Source organism: Plectropomus leopardus, chromosome 1, assembly GCF_026936395.1.
Source record: "Plectropomus leopardus strain MGB_pleo_1.0 chromosome 1, ASM2693639v1, whole genome shotgun sequence".
NCBI classification, from domain to species: domain Eukaryota; kingdom Metazoa; phylum Chordata; class Actinopteri; order Perciformes; family Serranidae; genus Plectropomus; species Plectropomus leopardus.
Genome location: NC_142176.1, coordinates 38404282 through 38419675, shown reverse-complemented (window position 1 = coordinate 38419675; position 15394 = coordinate 38404282). Strand labels below are relative to the sequence as shown.

The following is a 15394-nucleotide window of genomic DNA, read 5'->3' as shown; positions in this document are numbered from 1 at the left end:
TTAAGTTTAATAAAATACTGTTCTAATGTTGAATTAAAGTATAAAATTAAATAAAGTACTGTTTAGTAAAGTTAAATAAAGAACTGTTGTAATTAAATAATTCAAAGCGGAACCCAGTGTGCTTTTATTTTGAAGGACCCAGCTAAATTGATGTTTTTCCTGTGGACTGAACAGTTGGATGTTAGCGTTGGCAGAAAGTTACTGCGGTATGAGTATTCATCCACCACTGGAAGAGAATTTAAAATTAATGTTAGCGATAAAGTCATTTTATACATCAAAGGTAGAACAAGTCATGGTACATCAAGTATATTTGATTTGCTGCCCACCCCTACTGTGTAGTTTTCCTCATTTTTATATCTTTTATTCCTATGCTTGCACTATCTGTTTTGTACCTACAGTATGAGGCATGTTTCTGCCTGTGCTGCTGTAACATCTAATTTCACCCCAGGGATCATTAGTGTTATCTTAATTGCCTTTTATTTGCCCCTTTATTACATACTCCTTTACAGAGCTGTAAAAATACAACTCCCAATATGTTTTTGTCTCTCTTTATCTTTCCCTCTTTGTCAGTGGCTGTATGAGCTCTGTGAGTGAGTGTGTAGGAGCAGGAAGAGATTTAGAGAGCTGTGAACTGGACATGACCCTGACCCACCTCTGCCTGCAGATAAGGAAGCTTTAGATACACAATTACATACGCGCACGCATACACACAAACACACACACATACTCTCCAAAACAAACACGCACTTCCTGAAACACTATCTACTCTTGCTCTCCAACACACACACACACACACACACACAGACGAGGGAAACAGGTGGCAGGATTTACAAAACCCCTTTCATCTTAAACTAAAGCACATGTTTTCACTGTGACACAATAACTAAGAAAACAACATCAACAACATCATCAGTATATCAGCTGAGGAGTCAACACAAATAACTGATCAATAACTGATTAAGCCCCGCCCCTCTCAGTTACTGTTTTTCAGCCTGTAGTTTTCCGATCTTGATCACGACAGCAAATTTACCATCTACATATAAAGTAATGTTTAAAAACCATCCCCTAATTTTAGACAGATGTCAACAAAAGCAGGCTTTTCATTTTAGCCAGTGACTACTGATTTTGCTGGCAGATATTATCACGTGGGTTGAAACTCAGTCTCAGACCAACTTGTTTTAAAACAAAAATCTTATGAAGATGTAAACGATGTGAATTATGCCATGAATTATACATACAATATAATTTTAAAAGTGCTTTTTAAGTCAATTAAGTTACTGTTTGTGGTAAAACTGTTTCAGTATAAAATGCTAAAAACACACAATTAGAAAGACTATCACATGCGGCCATATTTGACAAGTTGCGAATAGAATGTGTTTGATCATCACTGTTTGTGGAAATGACCAAATTGTTCTGTACTTAATATTCAGGGAATACCTTATCAAAGAGTTTGATTTCATCACAGTGGCATTCAATTTTTTTTTTGTTTGTTTTTCAGAAAAATGCAAATTCCATTGGCTGGATTCCATTAGATGACAAAAACATGGCCACAAAAAGACAGAAAATCTTTAAAGAGGTGATTAGTAATGAGCAGTATTGATTGTCGCTTCATGTCAGCTAATGCTGTTCATATTTCATACTGACTGAAGATAAAAACAAAGCACTCGCTGAAATGCACCCACTAACACTGTTACTGCTGTTACAGTCATCCAACCACAACAGACACTGTGGGAGGAAAAAGAGGAGTAAAATCACAATTCCCATCAGAATCCCAGTAAATGTAAAGAAAAACCCCAAGCTCGTGTTCTGTGTAATCCCAGCATGCCTCTTTTCACATTCTACTTCCTCCCTGCTCCTCTGTGATCAGCATCTCCGCATGGTCGTCACTGTTGCAGTGATAGTGCTTGATGAAAAAGGGAAATGCCTTTGTGTCTGTTGATGTTTGTGTCTTGTGTATGTAGGAATTTGTTTTCTCTGAGCTCTCTTTCTCTGTCCCTCCCACACCAGTCTTTACAACAGGCTGCAGCTGGGTAAAAAGGAAGAGCTGCAGTGCTGTTGGGAAGATGTATGGAGCCATATGAACTCCTGCCACCCCTCATGCCCATCGTCTAAAACAGAAAAGTACTTCAATCTGGCTGCTCACCTTCTCTCATCAGCTGGGCTGAATACAAAACAAGTCTTAGACAACAGGAGCAATAAGGGAGAGCTTGTGTATGTGCGCGAGTGCACGCTTGGCCTCGTCTATTAAATGGTCTTTCAAAGAGTCCTTGAGCTTACCTGCCAAAACCAGACCCAGCAATATACAAGGAGTTGTAAAACCTGCCAGGAGTGTGTGTGTGCATGAGTGTGTGAATGTGTGTGTGTGTCCACCGCAATGTCAGCCAAGATACTAACAGAGCTTTTATTCTGAGGCTTGGTCTGCTGCCATGTCTTACCCCCAAAGTCCTACAGAGAGGATGGATAAGTAAATGGAGTAGTGAGAGAGAAAGAGACACAGAAAGACAGAAAGAAGAGGATTTAATTTGTTCAACTTAAAGATTTCATGAAGCAAACATGGAGGGAAAAACAGAGATGCTCCTTTTTTTTTGCCAGCAAGACGACTGTCAATATCTCTGGACAGACATATAAAGCAGTAGGGCTGCATGATTTTGGAAAAAACTGACACTGCGATTTTTTAAAATATATTTTGAACCATAAAACGCTGTTAGAATTGTTAAAAATATTATCACTGTTAGCATCATTAGCCATGTCAGTAAAAATTGTTGACAATGCTAAAGGATTTTGTGGCGTTACAAGCTATAAAAGCGAACGAGCGGCATTGCCTGCTAGCTTCCACCAGACCTGGCTGGTGCACAGTGCAAAGCGGCCAAGGGTAACGCAGGCATACTAGTGGAGACCAAAGGGTGAGCAGCGGGCATTACAGGGTTTCCCACACATTCTTTTTTTTTACTGCAGCCTGCCACAATTAAAACATTTGCCACCATGTACTGATTTTCTGTTTTTCATAGCTGGACCATTCATAAGGGGCATTCTTGTAAAATACATACTGTTTGGTTACTGATTGCACCACACTGTCAGAGAGAAGACTGTACTCTGCGCACAGACAGAGCTGCGCTGCCTTACGTCCCTCTGTCTTGGTCAAAAAGTTGCACATGAACACACCAAACCAACAACCAACCAGCACGTACATTCTGCTCCTGCATGAGCAGAAATAACTCTCCACACCAGCACACAACTTTCATTTGTAATTATTCAAAAAGTGAAACCAAAGGATTGTCTTGACGCAAGTTAGCCAGTTGGCACATTAACAACACAATCTAACGTTGAAAGAACAAAACATATTTACCAAGCCAACAACACAACCCATCAGCTTAAGAGCTCAATGACTAAAAAGAGAAAAACAAACTTACCTAATATAAGTTTTAGTTAGTTAGTTTTTTTTTGGTTTTTTTTACCTTACTCCTTCTTGACTTTAGACCTTTGTTTGCTTTTTTTTCCTCTGTTTGTCTTCTCGTGTGCTGATCTGAATGATTTCATTCAACGACGGACTCCATGGCCGCCACTGCCACCGATTCAACCTGATGAATCAGTGGAAAAGAAGTAGATGAGGGTCAACGAGGGTCAACATGGGTCAGTGTGGGTTGACGAGGGCCAACGGTGAGGGACACACCGCAGCGACGAAGGCCACCGACGCTCATCAAAAGCCCAAATTTGACTGATGGCCGACCGACGGCTTAACGTGCCAGAGCCTTTAACCGTTCACTGCGTTTGGTCTAGAAGTTTGCTGTTTTCAGCAGCTGCTCCTCTAAACCACTGATCTGATCTGCTCTGACGTATCAGTTATCCACCCTGCAATTCAAGTACCTCAAAACTGCTGTTGAGTGAAAAAAAAATCAAAAGGAATTCCACCTGTGCTGCCTTCACATTCCCGCAAAAATGTCAGAAACTACAGATAGGACACAGAATGATAATAAAGGCACACGCACGCACACACACACACACACACACACACAAGACATTATTTACATCACAAAACTTTAAAACTTCAGCACCACTAACTGGTCATGGTGAATGAAATATGGTGCTAAAGCTCAATGAGTCAATGGAGTGCATGACCAAATTCCGAATTTTTTTTTTTTTAACTAGCCGCTTAGTTACTGGTGAGTGTGTGTCTGGCTATCTTAAGCAGAATTACTTGAAACTGACATCCCTAATATTGCGATATGAAAAAATACTGATTTTGTAATGAAGTGCATCTGCAGAAATGATAATTATTTTTTAAAAAAGCTTTTTTTTTAACCATGAACCATCTCCTTTATTGATTTTGGAGGGCGAAATTAGGTAGTTAACTTCAGTGGTTGACTCACCATAATACAATTGTTTTCACATAAAGTTAATGGGGGAGACCAGGAGCAATTATAACAAGGCACAATTGTAACATGCTGTTGAATCACCCTTAATCACCATGACAGTCCTAACTTCCCATAACCAATAACGCCTGTCTACGGCACATACACACGTCACCTGTTTTATTGGGGACAGGCTCTGCCGGTAACATCCGTCACAGAAAATAAGAACCGTGCAAGTTTTACTTTTGTATCAAGCAGCAAAAATGTTGTAGCATGATGTGTTTAAGTTAATTTGCTTTACTTGACATAGCACATCCTGCAATGTGACTACTGCGCACATACCAGTGTGGATGCTGAAAAGATACATTGTGCAGCCCTATAAAGCATACAAGGACACATAAACACACATGATTTTGCATAACGCAGGAAATACCCACAAACATATAAATAAATGCACAATTACTCTGAGACACAGAGATAGTTTCCATCCAGTCTTTGTGAACATGGTGATAGCCAATCACAGGGGAACAGGGGGGAAGTGGCTGGAATGTGAAGAGACAGCACGCTGCAGATTACATGGATATAAAGAGGATACGGATTGAGGAAGCTGTCTAGTTATCTGCAGCAATAAGTCATTCATTATCACTATTATTACTAAGCTTTACCTACAAATTGCCATTGCACACTTTTTGCATTCTTTTATCACATCTATGTTTCTTTCTGTGCTCTCTCATCCTCTTTCTCCTATTCCTAAATTTTCTCTCACAGCTTTCTCTTCAGACAAGAGGGTCCATTGTACTTCCTAGGATGCCTTGGAGTCCCAGGCCCAGCATGCCTGTGCACTGTGTGTGTGTGTGTGTGTGTGTGTGTGTGTGTGTGTGTGTCTCAGTTAGAGAACAGCTGTCACATTCAGCCATCACATGCTGCACAGCTGAGACTGACCACCACCGTCCCCGTCAACTTTCTCTCTCCGTCTTTGTCCCACCACAGGTTTCTCTTAGCTGTGACAGTTCCATTTTTCAGTCATTTCACCAATGCTTGTCACACTCACATTCCCTCTTTTTTTCCCTATTCTTCCAACCTCCCACTTCATCCTTTTTGTCCAGACACAGTAGGAGTTGAGGTCTCAGGCCAACTTCTAAACACATGGATTGATCTACTTGAACTGAAGTAGGTGTATGATGTAGTTCCTATCCATCTCACACAGTCTGGGTTTGTTTTGCAGATACAGGCTGCTTTGATTCACACCAAACAAGGTATCATTTTTACATATCAAGTTATTTATTTTGTTGACTTTGTTTGGTATGGTAGAGATCAACGCTGAATACTCAAATCTTCAGTGTGGAGTAGGGCTGCTGAAACCGAGTTGTTTTTTTTTAACTATGTATAATGTCTAAATATTATTTCACTGTAGAGATTCACTCCACCCCTCCTTGCCCTGCTCTTGCTTTGTCTGTTTATCATGAGACTGCTGTGGGAGTGTAAGCTCTTGATCGAACACAGTTAATTGAAGTCCACCACACGTGCACACACGCACGCACACACACACACACACACGCACACAGCGACAGGGATAAGAGTTGGCATCATACGACTAATGTTACCCAGCGGGGTTTCACAAAAGATTTGAGTCATGTTGGTGTCTTTCTGAGTTTGCTAGAAATGTGTTTAGAGTTGGATGTTAGCCATTATTGCTGCGTAAGCTCACGCTGACCAGATCATTTGCCGGACATCACTAGAGACTCAGTACTGTGTAAAACGGCAGCAACAGCTGATCATTGGCCACCTTGCAAACGTAGTGAAACCAAAGTGCAGAGCTCCAACAAATTTTGGAAAAGCAATCAAGAAAAAACATTTGAATCCCAAAACGGAAAAACAAATATGTACCCAGATGACAAATATCCAAATAGTCAAATATTTGGATCCAGCTCTACTAAACACGCTGAGTCCTCCTCTACCTATGCTTTATTTAGCAGAGAAGACTATACATCATGTGTTTTTCCAGCTCCTCACCATGATAATTATTATCCATTTTTTGTTCTGGCAAACACATTTCTATAACCCCTATAAAGGCTGTTATGAGTGAAAACAAATGTTCCTCTCAGACTCCAGAGAAACATTCATCAGCCACAAAGAACACCACAGACTTCATAAAAGTCTTTCCTACCATAAAGATTAATGGGCAGGTCACAGAGATCAGCAGACCTGTCAACAAACCAACAGCATGACATGTTACAGTCATCAAAAAGCACTTGAAGTCTTACTTAGATACCAGCCTCCACTCATTGCAATATTTGCCAGAACAATGCTGATTTTCAGCAAAAGATATCAATGCTCACACTTTCTGTTGCTGCTGCACATTAAAATCACCTGAACGTGTCAGATGGAGAGTTACAGGCGACAGGTGCTTATTACAATTTTCTCCAAGGCAACGCAGCGCTGTGTAAGATGCTGTTTTTACCATTTGGAAAATGACTCGATACATCACAGGCTCTGGTCACATCTGCGTAAGATATGGCGTGACACGGGTGTCCTGCCCATATGGATATTTAGCATATCCTCATATGCAAACCTGACCACAAAGTCAAGGCAGTTCTAACACTGTCTCTTAATTTTTATACAAGCAACAGTGTTCAGAGCGTCTACTTATTAATAAAACACTCATGCATTTCAAAATTAAAGATTTTCAAGAGACCAGTCTGTGGAGTCCTCTTTATTTTGCCCATGAAATGCTTTGTAATAAGTTTTGGTTATTAAATAAAAAGCTATCCAGTAGAATAACTGCTCGAGGGGGAACACTTTTCGGTGTTGGCTTGATTTTCATAGACAGTCAGTTCCTTTCAACAGCATTTTGGAGTTTTAGCAGGGCAACAATACCCTATTTAGGAGGTTGTCAAGTCTTTCTTCTAAAATTAGTTATTAGCAGCCTTAATTTACTTTTGTTGGAACAGCAGCCATCAATAAATTGCAAGGGCACTGTGTCCAGGATGCATTATACTTTCAGAAATCTATACTTGTATGGACCATTCCAAATGTTAAGTAGGCAACATGGGTAATGCAATTATTTCTACTTCAGCAGACACACACAAACACATACACACATTTAGCAACAAGTGCTTAGGAATTTCTCATCTTTCTACACATTGTACAAAACCTTGTCTCTTGTCTGAGTAAGACACATTAGCAGACACCTGTGCATAATCACAAACACACACACGCACACACACAACCCCATCAGAATATGTTCTAACCTGACTGACAAGCAGACCACCCCCGGACACTGAGTTTGGGAATGCAAGCTCACTATCAATGGCCAGACGGTGTCTTTATCTGTCTGTCTGTCTCTCTCTGTCAAGCAGCAAACAAAAGCTCCACCACCACTAATTACCTTCTTACAGGTATAAAGTTAGCTCCTATCTCTTCCATTGCGTCTCCAAACAAACAAGTGTGCTGGCTAACCAATGGACGGGCCAAAGAAAAATGCAAGAAATGCTAGTTCAAGTTCCGGCCTGTTATGGTGCACTTTGGCTAATGACATGCCTAAATAAGTGCAGGCATCCCTAATGGCTGAGGGGTCAGTGAAAAGGAAATTATGAGCCTAACAAAAAATGACTATCCGAGAGGAAAGACTCCACTGGGTATCTTGTTGGAGAATGAGCTGAGTCTTGCTTTGTATTGCTATAATAACTGAAAAGACTAAGTTTGATTTTAAGAAGTTTAAGTAGAAGTGATGAAAAAATAAAGCCATTTCAACTAAAATATGTCTCTGAGGGGTGGTGGGAATTACATTATAGATGTGAATGTTCAAATAATTAGGTGGCTGACCAAATGATTTTTAGAATCCTTTAAATGTAAACGACAAAGAGTTTAAGTTCATACAAACTGCTGTTTTGCCTTTTACAGTTTTGAGGTGTGATGAGGGCACCTGCCAGTCAATCTACTTTGTAACCACAGGAACCACACAGGAAATGTGAGTGTGTTAATATTGTAATAATGTAATTATTCCATAAACCAGATGTTGTGCACTATAGAGTCCTTTATTGATTCTGATGGCCTTGGTGGTGTTTGAATCTATTACAAAGGTAACAAATAAATGTACAGGCTAACTGTAGCAGTAGGCTGCTAAAAAGAATTGTAACAAAATAAAACTTACCAGAGGATTCATATTTGAATAGCATAATATTATGGTCTTCCCAATGTATCTCATGTGAGTAAATAAGCCAAACTTACTTGCAACAATGAGCAGCTGCTTTACAAAGTGCCTTAAATTGGTCATTTTCAAATTGTGCAGTGTTAAAATTGTTATGTTCATATTACAAAGTCGTCTTCAACATCTTCTGCTCCTGGGTACATCGCAGTTGGTTAATGACGAGCATTATTTAGTCAGCTTTGTCATTCAGTGTGTTTTTACCTCTGAGTTGAAGGTGCTGTCATCGTCTGCTCCACGCGCCACAAGCGCGCACAGCCACAGCGCGAGGAAGGTCCGTCTCCAGAGCAACCAGAAGCAGCTGTTCCGCGAGGTGGAGGCCATGGTCCGAGCGAAATCACTCGTCGTTCGTCTCGGTTCACTCCCGACGGTGTAATACGAAGTGTTTGACGAGTTTTTCCCTTTGCTAGTTGCTAGTTTAGGCGATAAAACCCCTAATATAAGAAACACTATAAACTGTCCCCTAGCAAGAATGCTACTACAGTGTTCAACAATGCACTTGCATCCTGAAAAAGAGCCCCATTCCTCAGTCAGAACCACACTACAAGCTGAGCCTCCATAAATGTCGGTGAGTTATTTTCACTCGTGTGAAACTATGAGCCCTTACAGCTTTCTCTTTCAAGTTTTTTTGACAGACCGTTTCACCTTTCTTTGCGTACTGTGCTCTGTTATCTCTAGCGGGAGCTACCCACTAGAGCGCATGTCTCATTTAATACACATCAAAGTCGCTGCCTTCTTAGTAACCTTGGAAGTGCACTTTTCAAAAGAGCCACAGTCTCCAGCAGCGCCGGTGCTGCTATCAGCAGAGTGGGTCTACCGCAGAAATGCCTAGTAGAAAATAATTTACTAACAATGTTCGAATCCAGTTAATTAATAACCTCCTCTCGCGATAATGCCTATTGCAGTGCAGTTACATGTACCCTGAGAAAGTTGCAAACTATAAAACAACAACAAAATGATAACTTCACCGCACTTGACCGACTCCTTCAGCAGTAGCTTCAAGCAGTGTCGTAGCAGTGAGCGGCTGTTTTAGATCGCGACCTCTCATGTAAAAAATAAAATATGAGACGGTTTCTTTGCCCTCTATATCCAGTTTTTCCCTTTTCCCAGAGGAAATCTTGTCGGAAGCCGATACTCAGCTAGTTGCTATATCACTCCTGTCCTGAGTAAGTGTCTCTGTGTTGTCTCCCGACCGGAGCAGGACGGACAGTGGACTGCTGCTCGTGCCTGTTTCGGTACCTAACGTGGAGATGGCAGCGTCAAGCGTGACAACACGTAACGAGGTGTCCCTGTCATGACTTTCAAAATAAAAGATAAGTAGTATGACATTCTAATGTCTGATTACAATGAAAGAGTAGAATATGCAGAAAGAGGGATGAATGCTAAATAATTCAGGAAGTTCTTTTTTCCACACAAATTCTGACAGTTTTCCAATTATATTTTCCTTGACAACACATAACAATTGAAAACTTTGAAATGTTCCCAGGAAAATACATATTAGCTTTTTTTTTAAATCAGTGCAATGACATTTGACATAAGCAGTCATGGATCATTTAACTGCAAACTACATGCTTTTTTTATTGAAAGTTATTCTTTGAAGTTTGATTACTTTTTAACTTTTATTTTGAAGGAAATATACTTCCGGTAGTGCCTTGTCTTTCTGTGGCTGACTTGATTTAATGCTGTGACCACTACAATGCTCTAATCAACTGGACGGATGGAGGTGTAAGTAGGGAGGGTGCAGAGAGCCGGACGCCGGCACAGATGACCCTCCCCCCTGTGTTCTACATCTTCAGCACAACGACTGGATAGACTAGCCTACATTCACTCGTGCACACATGCAATCTGAATATTGCAGGGAAGTATTGATAAGATATGAGACTTAAAACCACAATCATGTATGATAAACTAACCATAAAGTCACCATTCTTTAACCAGTATGAGAATGTTGATACTTAAGTTTCGTTCAGGATGACAGGTACACACAAATGGGCCCACACAGCAGCACACACAATGGTTTAAAGGATAGAAGATAAGCAGTGGAGGGGGCCGCAACAAAACATGGGTTTTAGGCCTACAACAAATTCCACCAAATAAAAAAAGTCATTATCAGCACCTTTTGATGGCAATCTATGGTCTTGTCAAAGCCACCAGACTCCATTGAAAAAATACTAATTTTAGCCCTCTGAACACAGGAGGTGTTGTTGCCACTGCTTCAGTAAGTTAGTCTGTGTTATTGTATCCAAACTAACCCTTTTAAATGCCAAGGTGGCACAATAAGATAAACAAGCTAACTGATCAAGGGAGTGGTGCAGCTCCTGTGTTCAGCAATGTTAAATCTCTGATTTTCTAAACTAGACTAGAACAGTCATATTTTCCCATCCAAAACAGTAAAAATTTGCAATATAGCATACACTTAAACTGATATTTGTTTTTCAGCTTTAGCTTTTTTAGTGGCCAGTTTTGTTGTTGACCCCTCCACAGCAGTAGATTACTTTTAGCTGTCATGTCGGACTCCAATCTGCATAACCAAACTGGGTGCATGCTGTCCGCCATCTACTGTTTGTAGTACATTGACTATGGATAAGTCCACAGAAAATCTGAACTATCTCTTAGGATAGTTGGGATACTTTATGTTTGCCGTGGCATCTACCACGTCTCCTCCATTCTTTGACATGTTTGTAAGCAATAATAAGCAACTGCAACATTAACTGCATATGCTGTACTTCACTTTCAAACCCTCATTAGAAATAAAGTGTCCCTCTTTTGTATCTAAAAAAATCCTTATGGTCGTCAACACTTGCCCAGGTGAGAAGGAAGCACCTGTCATCACTGCAGATGGGTTAACAGGACAGCAGAGAATGATCCTATAGTTCCTCAGGCAGTCCCTGTCATTTGCTTCCTTTCTGAGACTTTTGTCTATGTAATTAGTTCCTATCAATGGATCTGATCTGAGGCAAAAGGAAGTAACTACTTGCAGAATGGGTATGTTAACTGTCAATGATTGTCATTCCCACAGCAGCTACTAAATGTCTATAATTTTATTTTGGCATTTATGGAAGTGACGTTTTAATGACTTCTTATGTCTGCAGTCTACAGCGGAAGATTTAAGAGTTGCAGTTAGCAGCTAAGTCCAAGAAGAACACCAGCATCGGAAAATGTCTGCACATTTGTTAAACAATGAGATTTGGGAGCTACTTATCTTCCAAAGAGAGGGGGGGATCAGCTGCAAGATAACAGAGAAGGTAAATGATTGTAACTGACATGTTATGCTGTTCTTATTGTTTATAAAGCACTGCTAATGCATGTGTTATATGTCAAATGAGAGGGTGATGCTATTGCGTTAAATGTTACGTGTCTCACCTCTTTTGGTTCCACAATGCTGGCGCGCTGTCTAAGATTACACACTGGGGCAGCATGCTGCTGCCGTTGTTTGGATATGTGTAAAAATGTTGCAGCCCTTTAGCACAATCTTTGTCTAAAAAGGGCTTATTATTCAACCCAAAACATGATGGTTCCATGTATTAAGCTACAAGGATAAGAGACTCACTTTTTATGCCCTTCCTGTTGCTTGGTATTGCAGGGAAGAATGTCTAAAAGGCTCACTGGTCTTAATAGCCTGAGGTCAATACGGGGGGAGGAGGTGCTGCAGTCTACCAAAAACACACAAAGGTCGCGGGTAAAGCCTTCTCAAAGTGCTTATCAATATTTTAGCCTCAGTGCATGTTGTAATGCTATTTCAAGCGATTCCACTTGGGACGGAGGCAAAAAGCAGCAGCAGATCAGCAAAAACATTTTGCCAAAAGTAAGAGTGCGCCTCTTTGGAAATCCCCACGGTTTACTGTGTAGCCATTTTTGCTGACAACTGAAAATGCTCCATTCACTTACAAATAAAGAGTATGTTTTATCACCGAGGGTTTTCCAGTTAGTCATGAGGATCAGCACCTGCTGTGTGAGTCATTCTGCTTCACTGCTCTTTTTGTATCCAGGTGAGCAGGCCACGATGGTTTGTCACCGGTAGGATCAAACCCCAGAGGCTAACATCAATCATCCCCTGCTCGCACAGCAGTGATCTCAACTGTCTTGGCATCAACCAGCCAAACATGGGGAAATCTCTTCAGTAGACCCCATCCTGATACATTTTTAGGGGTTCAAGCTCGGAGAGCTGAAACCCTATAATCTTTGTGCTGATTTAATGTTTTTCTTTAGAAATACGTTTGCAAATTCCTGTGAGATGATACATAATAGATACATGAAGATTGGGAGTTGTGTGCATAGGCTGCCCATTAATATGACCCCAATCAGCTGATGGAGTGCTATATTTATAGTTCAACTTTGAACAGTAGAACTCCTACACTGTAAACTGGATTGACTTTAAATTTGACACAGAAGTCCAGCTCACCCAGTTGGACAAAGCATATCAGAATTTCTCAAAATATTTTAAATATTGAATTGTTTTTTTGAAGAGTATGACTAGTGCATAAATAGACCTAACTGCACAACACTTTGGCCGATTATCACAAAAACTTTGTTACATAACAGTGTTTAACCACGTGTGTAAAATTACTTTGAAACTGTGGGTGCCACCTGCTTCAAACAAGTGCATTGGCCGAGTGCAAAATGGATTTTTGCATGTTCCTGAACAGTTTCTGCAAATGGTGAAAAGTAGAGCCCAGAACAGATTTGGACAAAAGAATGATTGTCCATCTGATGGTCATGAAACTGTTAGCTATCTTTATGCAGGTGTTGTGAGCTCTTCAGAGTTTTCAACTTTAAACGTTTTATGCTGGCTTGAATCCCAGAATCGCCACTTGCAGCTATTTTTGTAATGCTGTGACTGCATTTCATTGTCTTTCTTAGTGAGTAAATACTGACAATGTTTGTCTCACAACAAAAAAAAAACGTATCACTCAAAACAGGGTGAGCCCAAAAAACACTATTTTGTCATAGTAACACTATTGTCTTTCAAGGGTTTTTTTTAAACTTACAAAATATGCCATTTTAATCAAACAACTGTCATCTCTTTACTGCATGTCTTTTGTTATTTTACAGTATGTGTTATAGATATGAATCAGAAATGCAGCAATACACTTCATTTTCTAAACTGTTAAGTGATTCAGTAATGCGATACAAAGCAAACAAATGTTATTCACTATATATACACTTATAGATTAGCTTCTGACAGCTGTGCTAGTCAACTCTGTCCTCTGTATTTAGCAACAAGGTTTCATTCACATTACCCCTTGTGTCCTCCTTACGTCCTCTCTTGCCTCCTCTCCTCACCTGGCACAGTGCGGAAAGTCTTCCATGAAGGTCACACAGGAATGAAATGAGGCACTCAAAAGTTGTTTGGTCCAGTTTAAAGTTGTAATGTAGGCCTATGTATGTAATGCCGTAGAATGTGGCAAAGTGCTGTGTATTCTTACAGTAAATCACTGCAAAATAGACAACAATTACTGTAATGATGTGTTATGTTAGTTCAAACAACATTTCTTCAATTAGTATATAAACATCCAAAATTGACTGCAAATACATACAACTTGTCTGACGGTTGAGTTTGAGTGAGAAAGCAATTCATAAAATTTGACAGATGTGGTCAGTGAACACACTCTGTGTCAAAGCAATGAAAAGTTGTTCACTGTTTTGCTGAATGTGTGAAGAGTTTAGGAGAAAAATGAACTTGTTGAGAAATGTGTAAACAATTGTAACATAATGTGTTCTATTCTTTTCCACTCTATTCTATTCTGATCAGGTCTTGTCTAGTCTGCTTTGTTGGCTGTTTGCTGTACTGGCCACCTAGTAGAAGGGCCACCTGCATGCCCAGCCCCTAAACTTGGTGATGGATAAAGCATAATGTGTAAGACACACATAGACACACACACACACACACACACACACAATGCATTCTCAGCATCACAAACCACGGGTGGGTCTATAAACACACAAGAGTTAGAATTAAACATATTAACAGATAAACTGTTTAGAATTAAACAGGCTTTAGTTGTTATGATGACAATACCAGCTCTAAACACCACCACCATCACTGCATCCACAAATGTAATGGGCCTGACAGCTATGAATTGTGTTTAATAGCAAACAAATAAATAAATAATTCTGAAATAAACAATTGCATAAATAAATTGCAAATATACTGTACGTGTGATTATATTACAGTTAGTTCCAACAAAGCAACTTGATTGGTTGGAGGCATTCTGATATAAAACACAACATCACTGGGTATTTATTACTCTGCTTTGCAGGTACTCTAAGCAGTTAATTAGGCATACAATAATGGTTGGTAGTTAAATAACTTTACCATAGATTGTAGTGTAACAGACTGTTCCATATTGTTTGTCCCTCTTGAATTGCAAAAGTAAGTAGGGGGGGTTGTTTTTGGGGCTCATGCATGTGTAACAGTTTTGGTTAAGGAAAATAAAAGGGCAGCAGTAGCTGTTGAAGCTACTACACCGTCTTGTGAAATTGTGACATAACATTCATAACAATCATCATCATCATAATAATGACTTGAGTTTTGATAAATTCCTCACTAATTTCCAAATTTTGGTTTTATAGATAGAGGACTCTGTTTAATGCTAAAATTCATCTCGTTACACTTGATTTTTTGATGTGCTACTGCCCTCTGTTGGTGGTCGTAGTGAAACGCAGCCATAAACCAAGAAAACACAGCTTTTTCATGCACATGCCAATTTTGAGATTTTGGGATGTTTTGCCTCCACAACTTGTCCTCTAGGTATTTCTTGTAGTTCAGACTTTTGTTTTGTAAATGCCAAAAAAGTGCATATGCAATTAGATAATTCCTTATTTGCTTTTTAAACAT

The 15394-nt window shown here is 39.9% G+C and overlaps 1 protein-coding gene across 1 annotated transcript in view; it reads right to left on the bottom strand.

Moving 5' to 3' along the window:
* Positions 1-9785, bottom strand: part of mmp15b (matrix metallopeptidase 15b) — a 45332-nt gene extending 35547 nt beyond the window's left edge. The window contains exon 1 of the mRNA XM_042484410.2: positions 8761-9785. Coding sequence (XP_042340344.1) covers positions 8761-8880 — 120 coding nt within the window. The 5' untranslated portion in view covers positions 8881-9785. The remainder of the gene's footprint in view (positions 1-8760) is intronic.
* Between the last annotated feature and the right edge of the window lie 5609 nt (positions 9786-15394).